Genomic DNA, 16,325 nt, shown 5'->3' on the forward strand with positions numbered 1-16,325 from the left:
TTGATGTAAAACACTTTCCTGCATTGATTTTATCATTTAAAACCCTGAACCTGATTAAAAACTGATCCAGAATGGCCGCACTTTGTATAAACATCCTCTAAATCTCAAATCCGTCCCCATCAGAGTAAATGTACGAGCAGAAACACCCCCACTACTGTATTATGTACACATACAGTACACATGTGCACACACCACATAAACCCACTCACACATGCAGTCCCACACATGCTGATGCACTGTGACGCATGCAGTCATGCAAACACACATGCAGTTGGTCTGTGGTTGTAAGATGCTGAATGTGGCATTCCAGCAGAAATCAGAGGAATCTACTGTCTGTCTGTGTGAAGAACGATTCAGGGATTAATCAGAACAGACTGTTTTTAAAGTTACATGAATTAGTCATGAAAATAGCACTTTGTAGAGCAAACAGTTCAACGACTGGAGGATAGCTGTAGTAGTTGTTGGTTAAAGCCTAAAGTAGTATGACTACTAGCAGTAGTACTACTGCATACTACCATTTTGCTGGAGAAACTGTGAACACTTGAAATGGGGAGTTCTTCTTCAACTTCTTTCTTCTTCTCCTCCTTCTTGTCTGTCTTCTTTTCCTTCTTCTGCTTTTTCTTCTCCTTTTCTTCTTCTTCTTTATCCATCTTCTTCTCTTCTTTCTTTTCCTCCTCCTCCTCCTTCTTCTTCTACTTTCTTATTTTACTTCTGCTCCTCCTTGTCTCCTTCCTCTCCTTTTCCTGCTTCTTCTCCTCCTCCTTCTCCTTCATCTTGCCCTCCTTCTTTTGTTCCTCCTTCTCCATCTTCTTCCCTTCTTTCTTTTCCTTCTCCTATTTCTCCTCCTGCTGCTTCTTCTCCTTTTTCATCTTTCTCTTTTTCTACTTCTCCTTTTTCTGTATCTTCATCTTCTCTTTCCTCCTTGTTCTCTTACTCCTTCTTCTTCTCTGCTTTCTTCTTTTTCCTCTTTCGTCTTCTGCTTCGTGTCTTTGTCCTCTTCTTTTCCTTCTTCTCTTTCATCTTGTCCTCCTTATTTTGTTCCTCTTCTTTTTCTTCTCCTTCTTCTCATCCATCGTCTTCTCCTTTCTTTCCTTCTTCTTCTCCCTCTTTTTCTACTTCTCCCTTTTCTCCATCTTGATCTTCTCCTTCCTTTCCTCCTTCTTCTCTTACTTATTCTTCTTCTCCTCTTTGTTCTTTCCCCCCCTCTTTCTTCTTTTCTTCTTCTCCTTCATCCTTTCCTCCTTATTTTCTTCTTCATTCTCTTCCTTTTTCTTCACCTTCTCCATCCATCTTCTTCTTTCTTTTCCTTCTTCTTCACCTTCCTTCTTATCCTTCTCCTTCTTCTTCCTTCTTCTCCTTCTTTCTTCTCTTTCTTCTTCTCCTCCTCCTCCTCCTCTTTCTTCTTTTCTTCTTCTCCTTCATCTTTTCCTCCTCCTTATTTTCTTCTTCATTCTCTTCCTTTTTCTTCACCTTCTCCATCCATCTTCTTTCTTCTCCTTCTTCTTCTTCCTTCTTATCCTTATTTCTTCTCTTCTTTCTTCTCCTCCTCCTCCTCCTCTTTCTTTTTTTCTTATTCTCCTTCACTCTCCTTCCCTTTTTCTCCTTCAAAAGTAATGACATAGCAGAAATGGTTTCAGTAATTGGGTGACAAACAGTTTTACTTTAAGGAGCTGCTGCACTTAAACAAGCCATCCAATAGAAATTCCAACATCTTTTCTTTTCCCCAGGGTTGTGTTCTGCCCTTGATGTCAAAAATGTACAGAGAGAGACTATTCAAATCAAAGAAAAACCTTAAGAAATACATGATTAGCATGTTCCTGCGTCTCATCCCTTTACATCAGCCGTACGCTCCGCTACCGGCCTTCATATGTGGATAAAACGGTGGCTTACTGTCCTGATTCTGTCTCTCGTTTCCCTGCAGTCCACAGACAAGCAGCGAGCGCTGGAGGAAACCAAGAGCTACACCACCCAGTCTCTGGCCAGCGTGGCCTACCTCATCAACACGCTGGCCAACAACGTGCTGCAGATGCTGGACATCCAGGCCTCGCAGCTCCGTCGCATGGAGAGCTCCGTCAACCACATCTCACAGGTCTGCTCCCCTTCTAACGCTCTTCTGAGAGCGTCAAGCAAGCTGAGAGGAATCCTGAATGTCAGATATTCAAGATTTTCTCTTTTTGCACTTTGTTGGTAAATAACAGATAATAAAATCACAGGTAAAAGTATTAATTTCCATGATAAATGTAAAAAATCAAGCCCAAACTGTGAATAATATCAATATCAAAGGTCAGTATTTTGTTCTCAATGGTAATGCATTTTTTAGCTGGAAAATTACACAAGTTTATCAGCAAAAACATCATTATTTTACAGATGTTTGCCCTTATTTGGAAGAAACATTTTGCACATAAAGGATTGAAAAGTACTAAATAGTTTTTGTTAAATAACAGATAATAAAATCTCAAACAGAAACATAAATTTCCATGCTAGCTGTAAAAACCGAGCCAAAACTGTGAATAATGTCCATGTCAAAAATCTATATTTTTAGAAATAGCAATAAAACAATTATGATATTTACCTGTACAATCACACCATTTTTACAGTAGTTAAATCCACAAAAACATTATTTTACTGATATTTGCTGTTATTTGAAAGAAAACTTCTGCACATGCAGGATCGAAAAGTAGCACATTGTTTTTGTTAAATAACAATAAAATCACAGATAAAATTATTAATTTTCATGTTAACTGTACAAAACCAAGCCCAAACTGTACCTATTGTCTATGTCAACGGTTGTCATGTCATTTTTTGTACAACATTTAACTGTAAAATTGCAGCATTTTACAGTATTTAAATCAGCAGAAATACAAATATTTGCTGTTCATTGAAAGAAAAATTCTGCACATAAAGGGTTGAAAAATAGTAAATAGTTTTTTTACACTATTATTTGTAGAGTTTCCATTTTTTGTTTAATAACAGATAACAAAATCAGAGGCAAATGTCTTAATTTTCATGCTAACCTCTTTTAAAAAAGTATTTTATTATAAATGCAGTTTTTTATAGCTTAAATTGACACTATTATTTAATGGTGTTTATCACAGCAAAAAAGTCATGATTTTACAGATATGTGCTGTTATTTGAAAGAAAAATTATGCTCATGAAGGATCAAAAAAATAGTTTTTTGAATTATTATTTTACAGATTTTTTTAAATTAACAGACAATTACTAACAGGATAATAAACAAAAGTGTTAAGTTACATGTTAACTGCTAAAAAACAAGCCCAAATGGTAAATAATGTCCATATCAAAAAGTTTGTTTGTTTTTTTTAAGAATAGAAATTTAAAAAAATTACATTTAACTTTAAAATTGCACCATTTGATAAATGTTTAAATCAGCAAAAATATCATGATTTTACAGATATTTGTTATTTGAAAGAAAAATTCTACACAAAGGATTGAAAAGTGGTAAACAATTTTTGTTAAATCGCACATAATAAAATCGCAGACAATAGTATTAAATTCCATGCTAACTGTAAAAAACAAGCCCAAACTGTAAATAATGTCCATGTTAAAAATCTGTATTTTTTAAATAAATGGTACTATTTTTATTTACATTTTATACATTTAACTGTAAAATTAAACCATTTTACAGTGTTTTTGTCAGCAAAAATATCTTGATTATACAGATATTTGCTGTTATTTTAAAGAAAAATTCTACACAAAGGATTGAAAAGTGGTAAACAATTTTTGTTAAATCGCACATAATAAAATCACAGACAGTAGTATTAAATTCCATGCTAACTGTAAAAAACAAGCCCAAACTGTAAATAATGTCCATGTCAAAAATCTGTATTTTTTTAAATAAATGGTACTAATTTTATTTACATTTTATACAACATTTAACTGTAAAATTAAACCATGTTTACCAGCAAAAATATCCTGATTATACAGATATTTTCTGTTATTTGAAAGACATGAAAGATTGAAAAGTAGTAAATAGGTTTTTACTTTTATTGTACAGATTTGTTTTGTTAGATTACAGATAATAACTAGTGAAGTCACTGTATTAAAAAAACAAAACAAAACAAATGTCCAAAACTGTAAATAATATCTCCCACCAGTAACATGATGCAGATTGGTGAAAATCAGACAAAACTTAACATCATTACACTCCTACGCTGCTTTAATTATCCGAGCCAGGTGTCTGCAGCCACGCTGATACTGAAAAATGCTTTGAAATCGATAAACGTTGACTTTAAAATCTGCCGGCATGTGTGTGCACGGTGCATGAAGTCATCCATGGCTGTATTCTGCATAGTGAAGGGCTCGTGGGTAAAAGCACAAAATATGTAATCATGTATGCATGCGGGCTCAATTATGTTCAGCGCTCTCTGGACGCTGCTCTGCTCGCTATATAATATGGAGTGCAGCAGCCCAGAAAAGATCTCAGCAGAAATACAGACCAACAGTATGAAACTACAGCAGCTGGAGTCCAGAAACATGAATTCTTTTACCTCCATGCTCGTAAAAGTCTGATAAACGGGCAGTTTAAAGGTAATATTTTCTTAGGGGTTCAGTGTAGAAGCAGACAGAATTCTATCCAGAGATCTTTAAAGCAGCAAGAAATCAATATTTTTGTAATGACGTCTGAAATGACTACGTGAAAACGGCGTGTGATGTGAAAGGTGCCTCTGGAGACGGAGAATTATCGGCAGCTCTCGGCTTAACGGAGGGCTGTAATGAGTTTGGGCTCATTGTTCGGCTGTCTGGCTGCAACTTCAAACTATTTTTTGTTTCACTCTCTGCTTTCATAGCGTCATTATCAGCAGCTGTTTTCACAGAACAAGCCTTCAAAAGCCAGCGTACGCCACCTGCTCAACAGGAGTAAAAATAAAAACGTGGATGATGTTAAAATCAAGTAGAAAGTTCACTAACCAGGTTAATGTTCCATGAAAACATTGTGATAAAAACCATTATAAGACTCAAAATCAGGACACTAATATGTGAGTAAACATACCTAATAAGTACATTTAAACCCTTTTCGGACGATTTTATTCAGACAAATCCACCAAAGTGACACAGTGAGACAGGAAGAATTAATAAGCAAAAACGCTAAACAAATAGCAAAGTTTAAACTGCCCACATAGCTAATAGCCTCATTTATTTATAATTTCCAAAATACTGGAAGTTCCGTCCATGTGTGATGATAAAATCTAATCCAATTAGCTTTTACATGGTATTTTAAAGCTCTTTTGCACAGATTGGGACTGCATTTTCAATTTTGTTGCATATATACCATGACAATGAAGATATATTGATACTGAAATTATTAAATTTAGGAAATAAAGTGACAGAAATACTCTTATGGCTCGGCCTGGAGTCAGATTTTCCAGAACGTTAACAGGAGCTGAAGTTTAGTTTGTTGCTTCCAGCTGTTTAGGAGTCTTTCCTCTGAGTTTATTAAATACTTGAGGCATTAATCAGCTGCAATATCTACATGAGTGTTTACATAAAGAGAAAGTTGTGTGCATTTATGCATGTAGAACGACAGCAGTAACTTCAACAATTACTTTTGATTATAAATTCTCCCTGACATGGAGACAGAATTGATCAGACAAGAACATTGTTTAGTTTGTTGCTTCCAGCCGTTTAGGAGTCTTTCCTCTGAGTTTATTAAATACCTGCAGCACTAAACAGCAGGAAAATCCATATGAGTGTTTACATAAAGAGAACATTGTGCACTTTTACACATGTAGAACAACAGCAGTAACTTCAACAATAATTTGTAATTATTATTTATCCCTGACATGGAGACAGGGTTGATCAGGATCTAACAGCAGGTCACACTTTCTCCATATCAGACAGTGTTTAGTTTGTTGCTTCCAGCTGTTCAAGAGTGTTTCCTCTGACTTTATTAAATACCTGCAGCATTAAACAGAAGCTAAATCCATATGAGCATCTTAAAAGTTAGTAAAAGAAAAATATTCTGACAGCTGTGATAGAATTCAGGACTGAACCTGGGGACAACTATGATGTAACTAATGGTTTACTAACAGATGATAAAGTGTGATGAAAAGCCCACAGTTTGACCTGCTGTTAGATCCTGATCAGTCCTGTCTCCATGCTGGGGATCATTTATGATCATAAGTAGTCAATGAAGTTACTACTTTTGTTCCTTGTATGAAAATATGTGCAACTCTCATGAACTTTTAAGATGGATCCTGCTGCTGTCTGCTGCCGCTGATGTTTAATAAACTCAGAGGAAATAGTCCTAAACAGCTGGAAGCAACAAACTAAACTTCAGCTCCTGTTAACGTTTTGGAAAAGCTGACTGCATGTGGCAGAGTTTTAGAGTTTCTCTGAGTGTATTTGTCACTTTATTTCCTAAATTCAATCATTTCATTGTCAACATATCTTTATTGTCACTGTATATATGAATGAAATTGAAGCCCTCAGTCCTCATCAGTGCAAAAGAGCTTTAAAATACCATGTAAAAGCTGTAAAAAAAAAAAAAAAAAGAAGAAGTAAATGCTAATAATAATAAATAAGTGAACCACACACCTTCCTCTGGGATTAGTGAAGTTCTATCTTATTTTATCTCCTGGATTACATTCATTATTGAGTCTCATTAACGTCACCTGTTGCAGGCTCTGTCTTCATCTCAGTCATTCAGTTTGGAAATAGACGTGACCTTGTCGGTGTTTTAGCTGCAAACTGTGCCTGATGTTTTGGACAAATATTGATGCTGAAATGTGGAAACATCTTTGCCCACATTGCTTCACACACCTCCAAATATGTTGCTTGTGCGTGTCTATCTGCATTCAGTTCAGATTTGTGCCACCTAGTAAGACTGCTGTCACGATTTTTACGGAGAACTGAGCAGGGAGATGAAGCCGGCACATTCAGATTTTGTAGATTAACTGAGAGGGGATTCTGACAGCCACAAGAAAGCCAGCTTTCTCCTGCAGGATTTGTCTGAATCCTTTATTACCCCATTCAAGAAATTACATTATTTGTTTGATTGTATCTAAAATTTCACCACTTTCTTTTCAGTGTGAGATGTGAGGAGACAAAGCAAACATCTCTTCTTTGTGTTTGTCAGCTGGTCAGTCACATAAAACCACCTGAAGGTGCGATCGTGCCCAGGAGCGTAGTAATCGCGAGGCATCAGCGGTGATGCGATCGGACTTACACAACACTCTGCACCCACACATCTCGCTCTGCAGCTGGGTCCAACACATTCATATTCCTCGACTAACTCGGGATGGCTCAAAAGGGAGCGCTGACAGTCGCTCAGTGCTCTCTGTTCAGACGACACTTCTGTAGGAAAGGACGCGTTTTCATTCACCGAAATCCTAAACAGTCCCTTTATGCAGAATCTGTGTGCGCAAAAGGAATGAAATGGTAGTTTTCAGGGCTACAGAGGGTCCATTCTCCTCCTCAGACCTCTGAATAATCAGTATAATCAGAATACTCTGCATACAGAAATAATGAGATGCTTCTGTCTCTGTTATGTCAGGTCAGGCTGTGGTTGCACGTCATAATTACCGCTTTCTGTTCACCGAGACACAGTCGCATCTGTTATTTAGGCGGAGCGCTACATGCAGCAAAGGCTCCTCGCATAAGGAATCGCACTGACATGATGTTCTGTAATGCAGTTTGCATGTCCAGCTGCAGCAGTCGTGTAACATGAAGCGCACTTGTAGCACCGACCAGATGCTCCGTCTCATTTAAAACAGACGATTTAGGCTGTAAAAAGTAAAAAGGTTTGTACTATAAATGTACAGTTAGTGGCCCCAAACTCTCTTAAACCACATACCATCCAGCTGCTCTTATAAATCCATTACATGTCTCTCATAATTATCTGTGTTGACATTTGACCACATGAGTGTACTGTTTTCATTTGCTCTTATTTGAAGTATCTCTGTTTCTGATGGAGTACTGTGGTTGAAAGTGAGCAGTGATTTACTAAAGCAGTGCAAAGTTCACTTGTATTTATTTTCTGACCACCTGCTTAATATGTTGTTGGACGTTTGACTACTCTGGACTCTACAGGTGCATCTGGAACCAAGAGTCATTGATTAAACCCCTAGAAACTCATTTCTGTGTATCAGAGTTACATGTTTGGATTTTTTTTAGTGAAAAATAATCCCTTCATGCCTGGAAATGGCTCAGATGTAACTCTACACTGTTGCTTGCTTTGGATTTGTGTGGATCTGTGAAGTTCTTACCTCATTCTCCAAACATTTTACTGCTCAGATATTATAAAACTACTCTTGGTTGCACAATAGCAAGAAATATTGGAGGAGTTGAGCACTTAATTTCAACTTTGAGGCCTGTATTGTTAAGTCTATGTAAAGAATTTGTTTTGGATCATTTATAAGAGGAAGTACTCAACTTGTCATTCCCAATAGGGACTAAGTTAAGCAAATAAAAAATAAAATAGACATAAGTAGGTAAATAGATACAGCATGTGTCAGAGAACTGAGTCACTTAATAGAGAAAATCCACCAATTCTGAAGAAGAACGAAGGTGCAGGTTAGGTTTGTTACGTATGAAACTCCTAATATCTGAATCTGTATACGTCTGTGCTGTGTAAGAAATACTTCAATTTCAAGTTGGACATGTTCAGCCAAGGTTTTGACTGCTTTTTGTGCTCATGATGTGTCTTCCAGCTTATAAAATACACAGACTCATTAACTAGGTAGAAAGCTGGATTTTTACTAGAGGCAGTCTTTGAGTAAAAGTAATTCTTGTTGTTACCAGCAGATCCTTTAATTCTTGTAAGTTATGAGTCCGGGATCAGACTTTTGCAGCAAATTCACCAACTCCAGGTCAGATCAGAGTTTATCCAGACTCAGACCACTTTCAAAGTTGACCTTGATATAGTCTGTTCACTTAACCTTGATTTACACTCCTTTGTTGAATCTATGAAGAACCTACACGAGTGATAAAGTTCTAAAAATGCTGGTTCAAAATCCAAAATACTAATTAGCGTTGGGATTTCTGTGCCAATGTGTTGAGTTTCTCTGTGTTCTTCAAGCAATAGCAGGTAAAACGAAGCTGATTATTTTGGAGCTGAGGCTAATAAATGTGGAACAACGGTTACTTTTACCGAAAATACAGCAACTCAGAAGAGAAAGATGACGTTGGAAGCTTTTGAGTCTATACAGGGATTGGTAGATCTATGAAAAGGAGATAACAACATATAGCTAGATTAGCAGAATAATTCCAGAAATCCAGACACAGTTATGGCCTATTGCATTGCCCAGTATGATTGCACAAGTTAATATGCTTTTTAAACATGGTATATTATGACCATGTTGATCTATCGCAGTTGTTTATGTCTGTGCCGCAGCAATGTGTACTTTAAATTCTAGGAATATGCACATCAGGCTGGATTCTAAATTAGACTTTATTACCCACTGGGTCATTCCACCTCATTTCACCTTTTTTTTTTAATCCTCTGGATACGTATGTTATTAAGTAAAACTTGCTAAATTTTTGGTCACAGGTGTTGTAACTTTCTGAATAAAAAATTATATTGATGGGTGTGGTCATGTTGACTTTGGCATAACTTGAGAAATAAAGTAGCTAGAGTATGGTGCCAGTCAGAGGCATACTTTAAGAGGAAAAATAAATAAATTACCACTTTACATGAAATTATTTGAAGCACTATGAATTGGAAAACCATGATTTTTTCTTTTAGCCCAGCATAAATATAATAAAACTTTTCCAATTCAGACAGAGTGGTTTCAGCATCCCACCGGCTCAGTTATTGTCCTAATATTGGCCGTAAATGGAAAAATTATTTCATTTTTTGTAATCATAGCTGGCACCATACTCTACATTTTTAAAGCCCCTGTTGGTGCCAGTCACAGGGAAAGAATTCTGCCTCTTAGGATGAAAAATGAAGATTTTATGGTTGGTAGAATATCAGAATAGACAGAAACATGGATATTTTCAACCGATTTTGCACCATCATGTAACTGGTTTCTATTATTCTATCAAAGCAGGGTTTCACTGTTGGAGACTAGATGTGCATATAGATGAACTTGCAAAATTTCAGGACTCCAGCTACATTATTTCTCACGTTATGGCTCTTTAAACATTGATGCACAGCATGATACTGCCACCACCATGCCCTGCAAAAATCAACATGACTTCACCGTCTTTAAGAATTTTTACTCAAAAACTAATGTTACCCATGAGCTCAGATTTTACTTAACTCAGTCAATAATCAACACTTTAAATAAAAGTCTGCCAAATTGAACATTGTCAGGCGTGGGGCTATTATGTCCAGACCTTGACATCATAATATCGTAATTTTTAAGCTCATGTACTTTACACCACGCTGAAACACCCGTACATCTTGGGTTTTTTTTTGTTTTTGTAAGTTCACACACACTGGTGTCATCGTGATGCTCGTTAGCTTTGTAATAAAACAGCTATTTACCACATTTCAATTTAGATCACTGATGCAGTTTTTAATGATTGATTGCAAAGCTATAAGCAGCAATAATCACCTCAGCCGTTCTTAAGAAGAGCAGAGAAGAAAAAGTATCGCAAAGGATTTACATAGATTAACGGTAGAACAGTTAATCTAATTGTTTAGTTCCCAGTAAAGATTATATTCAGCAACTTCTTGAAATGCTTTTTATTGTTTCCCATAATCAACAAAATGCTCGTTGTACTGTTGTTGAGCTGTTAAGTATTAATCATGCTGGACTTTGCACACATTTTATTCCATCTTTGCCCTAGAAATTGCAGGAAATTTTCTCCAAAGTGTGCTAACTGTAGCACTTTCTACAGCTTTCATTTGTTTCTCTTTCTCGCTACAGGCAGGGCAAATAGTTCATCCATGATCGAACCACTCAGGCTGTCAAAAAATGTCGTTAAAATGGTATTTATTAACATTTCAATATGAAACACCTTGGAGTCCAGACTAGATCTTGAGTCTGCTGCTTGCTGACCACTGTTTTAGCTTAGAAAATATCCAATAAGACTGAAAATAAAAGCCAGTGACCTATTTGTATATCTCGTTTGTGAGACGGTCTCAAACCCAAACAGAACTAATTTACAGTAGATAAACAGTAAATCCACCTGTATCTAAATATAAATTCCCCTGTAATGCACCACTGAAAATATGAGTAATAGTCGTCCTGACTGCAGGCTTGAAGAACAGGTTGTCATCCATATTCAAATGCTTTCTTTGAGTGTGAGAGCACAGAGCAATGTGAAATGTGTTTCTCTCACTGAATAAATTTGGAGTTTTGGAGCCGTCGGTGAGAAAATAAAAGAAAGACATCACTGCAGAGTTTCAGAAGTTACAGACTTTCTATCAGCGATATGATAGATGAATCGGCAGCAGAAGATGATCATTGTTTCAGATGATAGTCAGCTGCAGCCCCAAGTTTTTAATTAAAGCTACTTTCCTATGAGGAAGAACCGCAAAGTCAAATGTTGACAGAAATGGCACATCCAGAACAAAAGGGATTTAAAGTCTGTCACTGTGGTGGAGCTAAAACACACACAGAAGCCATCCAGAAAGCTTTCGTATCAAAATATCAGTGAGTCTATGGCTTTCTGCTCAAGGTTGAGGAATTGTGCAGGTGTTTTGATGTATTAAAAGGAGAAATGTGCAGCTTGGAAGCATTTAAAGAGTGACTCTGGTTATTTTACAAACATCAGCAGCTTGTTAAACCAACAGGTTCATTCAGCAGAGAAACATTCTGTAAATTAATGTTAATTTTTTTCTGTCAAACATTATTTTTGGCTCATTGAATAGCAGTAAAATATCTTGAAATGTGGTTCAGATGCTCATGTTCACCTAAACATGAAGTGTTTTACTTTGGGGATCCATTAAGTCAAACGATGACTGACAACTTTCTCAGCTAGTCTTTGTGTTTACTGCTAATTAGCAGAGTTAACATCTTCAAGGCAAATTCATGCTTGCCTGCAGGGGGAACGTATGATTTAAATCCAGTCATTTATAAAACTCTGCATTGGCCTGCACGAGCATTGCAATGAGCCGAGGAAAACAAACGTTGCTGTAAACAAATGCTTGTTTTGATGAGTGACTCTGTGAGGAACTTCTCCATCAACAGAAACTTTAGAATTCATAATTAAAGAGTTGTAATGGTAAAGCAGTTGACTGCTGTAGGTGCTTTGTACATGCTTTCCACCCATGGCTCCCAAACACAGCAGGAAGTTCTAAATTCTCCAGAAATCCTGCGCCCACTGTGCTCAGCATACCCCAACAAAATTTACACAGTGCTACACTCCAATCTGTAACTGCTATATTCTGTAAAAAGCACAAAATCACATCCTTTCAGAAAGATCCTGTTGAGTCTTGTGTGTTTTTCTGTTTTCAGTATGAGGGGTACAGAGAAAACGATCGCCTACCTGTTATAGTATGAATAAAACTGCGTATGCGTCCACTGTCCGCTTTCAAAGTCCTCATCAGAAGCTATAGATTGGCTCTATTTGCCTCTGAAGTTGCTTTGATTTGTACATGCTTTCCATCAACGGTTTAGGAAGTTCTGAATTCTCCAGAAGTCTCGTGCTATGGTCACCTACTCTGTATCACATATTTCACAGAAGTCACATTATATCATAGCTACTATATTGTGTTATAGAGTATGAAGTCTCAACCTTTCAGAAACCTCCGTTGGAGCATTGTAACTATGAAGCTGCTTCAGTAGGCAAAGGCAGTATGTTAGCATTTTCACTCTGAGCACTTTAAGCTATGATTATAGTCTTATTCGGATGCAAACACGGACAGCTGTAGTTGTTGTTTTTGTACCACTTCTTTGTCCGCAGACGTCCACACTCTGTTCCAGACATGCTAAGTAGGTTGTATCTGCATATTCCATACATGAACATTGCTACCAAGTATGCCTTGTAGGGTAATTACCACACAGACACAAAATTTGGGCAGAATTTTGGATAAATGACTAATCTGCAGTACTACAAACAATGGCCTTTGCATGCCTACATTTTAACGAGCAGGACTGCAGACTCTCCGTGTAAAGAGTTTGAGTATAAATGGATTTCAGATTGGATTGATCAAACATTATCAACCCAATGCCTCTTCTTTTCATTAGTTCTTTTGTATTTTATGTTTTATTGTGATCGTTATTAACTCAACCTGCAGTGGTTTAACTCGGTCGCTATATTCACTCCCATTTTTCTCCTTTCAGACCGTCGACATTCACAAGGAGAAGGTGGCTCGACGGGAGATCGGCATCCTGACCACCAACAAAAACACAACACGCTCCCATAAAATCGTTGCTCCGGCGAATCCCGAGAGGCCGGTGCGTTACATCAGGAAGCCCATCGACTACAGCGTGCTGGACGATATTGGACACGGAGTCAAGGTGAGCAGAAAGATAAAAACGTCAGGGTGAATTCTAACAATAGTAATAAAACTGTAAGCTCTATTTACGTAGAACTAGGCATCAAATATTATTGATAATCACGGTTTTAGCTTCCCACAATAAATGAACAGAATCAACTGCTTGATTGATCATACAAAACAGTCTGCTTAGATAAAATCAGTTGGTTTCAAGTTGGGTAAATAGGACATTAGAACGCCTTTTTTGACTAATTTCAAGCTTATTTTGGAGACTGGAGGCTTCTCTGTGCACTGATGCATCACTAGTGTCTGCCATAGCCAGAATCTGGAACATCAGCAAAGTTTAGTTCCCATCGCTAAGCAGATTTTTAGCAACTGAGGAGTTTTGGTTACAGTGTTATTTACATTATACCTACAACTAAGATGATTTTAAGTCTTATTTTGATGCAAATACTTGTATATCAGCAGGAATGTTGCACAACATGCAAACAAAACTAGTGCAATAAAAGCATTTTGTCCCTAAAAATCTATGAATGATTGTGATAAACAATCGTGATCTCAGTACTGATCAAAATGATTGAGATTATCATGAATGTAGCACCTTTAAAAGACAATATTCTGAAGGAAAGCAAAGTTAAAACCAATTATCAGTTATTACTATTAGAAAAAAGTATGTGTCAAAGTATGTGTAAAAAAAAAGAATAAAATACTCACCCAAAAAAATCTAAATATTCCAATTCAAATGAAAAATTTGAATTAAAATGACAACAAAATAAACAATTAAATGTATGTTGAAAGCACAACGGGATGTCTAATGAATTGGATTAAGCAAACTATAACTAAGAAATATGCTTTGTAATATTTCCTTTTCCAGTTTTTGTATGTGCCAGTGTTCAAAATTTCCCTAATTTCCCGTTTGATTAAATAGAAATTAAAATTCACAATAGTCTGTAAGTTAGAAAATGCTTTCACTAGAGTTTTTTGGAGCACATGCTTGTATTAAATGTCATTGCACATTGCTCTAGTCAGGTGGTTAAATGCCAGTTTATTCTGATACAACCTACATACAACCTTATTTTTATTTTCACAAGTGAAATCAAACTGTGCTAGTTTTACAACACACCATCCGTCCCACTTACCTGGCTGGTTTACAACACGTGGGCTTTAGCACTATGAGAGGACAACAGTTAAGCAGATGAAATATTAATAAATACTTTAACTGACTTGTATTTCAGAGAGTTTAATCGTTCAGTGGGATAATCGCTCACGTACCTGTTGTGAACCTTCAGGCAAAATTCCAAACCTCCAGAGAGAATATGCACATCCGTATATACACTTACACATTTGAAGTATTTATATCTGCTCATATGTATACTCAGCCATGCACTCACACACATACAACATATAAAAGCATGTGCTTCTAGTTCACTCTGTCTCCAGCTGCAAAGAGTTTTGGCTTTTCGGCCTGCAGAAGTATAACCAGGAACCAAGTCATGAAGTGCTTTCAAAGTGAAATCATCTTTAAAACCAGTGAAAAGACACCAGATCTGGAGTTATGTAATTCTGTGTCTGAATTATTTATTGAAAAAGCATCATTTTATAGGTTTTGAATTGAGTTGCAGGCTGTCAACTCCACATAGCAAGAATCTTGGTGCAAACATTAAAAAAACGCTACGAGGAGTGATATTTTCCTGAGCAAATTTAACAGAAATATCGTCCTCAAAGGAGAAAACAATCATACGAATAATAACAATGTTGGCTTGTAGTGCTACAAAAAGTCAAAGATTTAACTGGGAACCAAGTCATGAAGTGCTTTGAAAGTGATCAGCAAATCTTAAAAATCCTCTTTAAAACTCGTATCCAGTGGAAAGACATCGGACCTGGACTTATGTAATCCTGTCTCTGAATTATGTATTTTTGAAAACTGCATCATTTTATAGGTTATCAGTGTCTCTGAATTGCGTTTTTGTTGATGTTTTGCAGATATTTACAGATGCTACCAGAATACAGTGACACAAATAGTAAACAATAGTACAAATAATAACAACAAGCACAGCATGATCAAAATGTGCATGTTTGTGTGTTGAACTTCTACCTACCATGTGTCTAAATATATGTAGACTACACACTTGTAAAACTACACAAAGCCCATGTGTGGGACAAGTAGCATTAATTATCTAGCTGCTGTGTTTTAGCAATTATTTATTGAAGTGCACTTCTCATTGTTAGAGCTGCCTCACATCCTTTCACAGCAGATTGCTCATCTTTTCCTGTCTGCTGTTTGTCTAATCTGAGTCTCTTTCTGTTTTGTTATTCCAGCTCTGTTTCTAATCATGTTTGCATGATGCTGTTGTACTTTCACTAATCTCTAGTCGACTTTTTTCTCCTCTTTTCTTCCTCCCATTGCTGTCATTGACGCGTTAAGTGGTTGTTGAGGTTCAAGGTAAGGATTCGCAACACTCCTTCACACAATACAAGGAAAATTCATCTGTTGTGTGGAACTGAAGGGAGAAAATATTGTTACAAATGCAACACAAAAGAAATGACTTGACAGATGCAAATTGTGAACCATTTTCTTAACTGATGATTGACAGTGTTTTTAATCAGTAATTGATTAATCAATGACATGACTCATGATGTGATTCACTACATTGGCTCAGATTCATTGTTAAATGGTTAAAAAGAACGATATCCCAGCAGATTTTCATCTCCTGGCCGTTAACCGTTAACTGTCACGGTTGTCATGGTTGCATTTTATTAGCCAACTCCCACAATGCTCTCTGCCTGCAAACACAGAACTGCTTGTAGTTTGAGTGACTGCCTTCTCCTTCTCTGGTTGAAAAACTATTAAACAGTAAAATATCTTGACTAAAGCAACAAAAACAAGAAAAGCACTAAGAGAGTGCAATCCTCCACCAAGGATGCTCAGTCGTATCATTTACGACGTCTGAAATCTGTAATAAATAATTACCTT

At 36.7% G+C, this 16,325-nt stretch overlaps 1 protein-coding gene across 2 annotated transcripts in view; it reads left to right on the top strand.

The window, feature by feature from the left end:
* Positions 1 to 16,325, top strand: part of LOC110959571 (abl interactor 2-like) — a 63,578-nt gene that overhangs the window by 21,069 nt on the left and 26,184 nt on the right. For both annotated transcript variants that reach the window (XM_051958840.1, XM_051958841.1), the window contains exons 2-4: positions 1,922 to 2,089; positions 13,197 to 13,373; positions 15,777 to 15,794. In XM_051958840.1, coding sequence (XP_051814800.1) covers positions 1,922 to 2,089; positions 13,197 to 13,373; positions 15,777 to 15,794 — 363 coding nt within the window. The remainder of the gene's footprint in view (positions 1 to 1,921; positions 2,090 to 13,196; positions 13,374 to 15,776; positions 15,795 to 16,325) is intronic.

This window comes from Acanthochromis polyacanthus, chromosome 14 (genome assembly GCF_021347895.1).
Source record: "Acanthochromis polyacanthus isolate Apoly-LR-REF ecotype Palm Island chromosome 14, KAUST_Apoly_ChrSc, whole genome shotgun sequence".
Taxonomy (NCBI): Eukaryota; Metazoa; Chordata; class Actinopteri; family Pomacentridae; genus Acanthochromis; species Acanthochromis polyacanthus.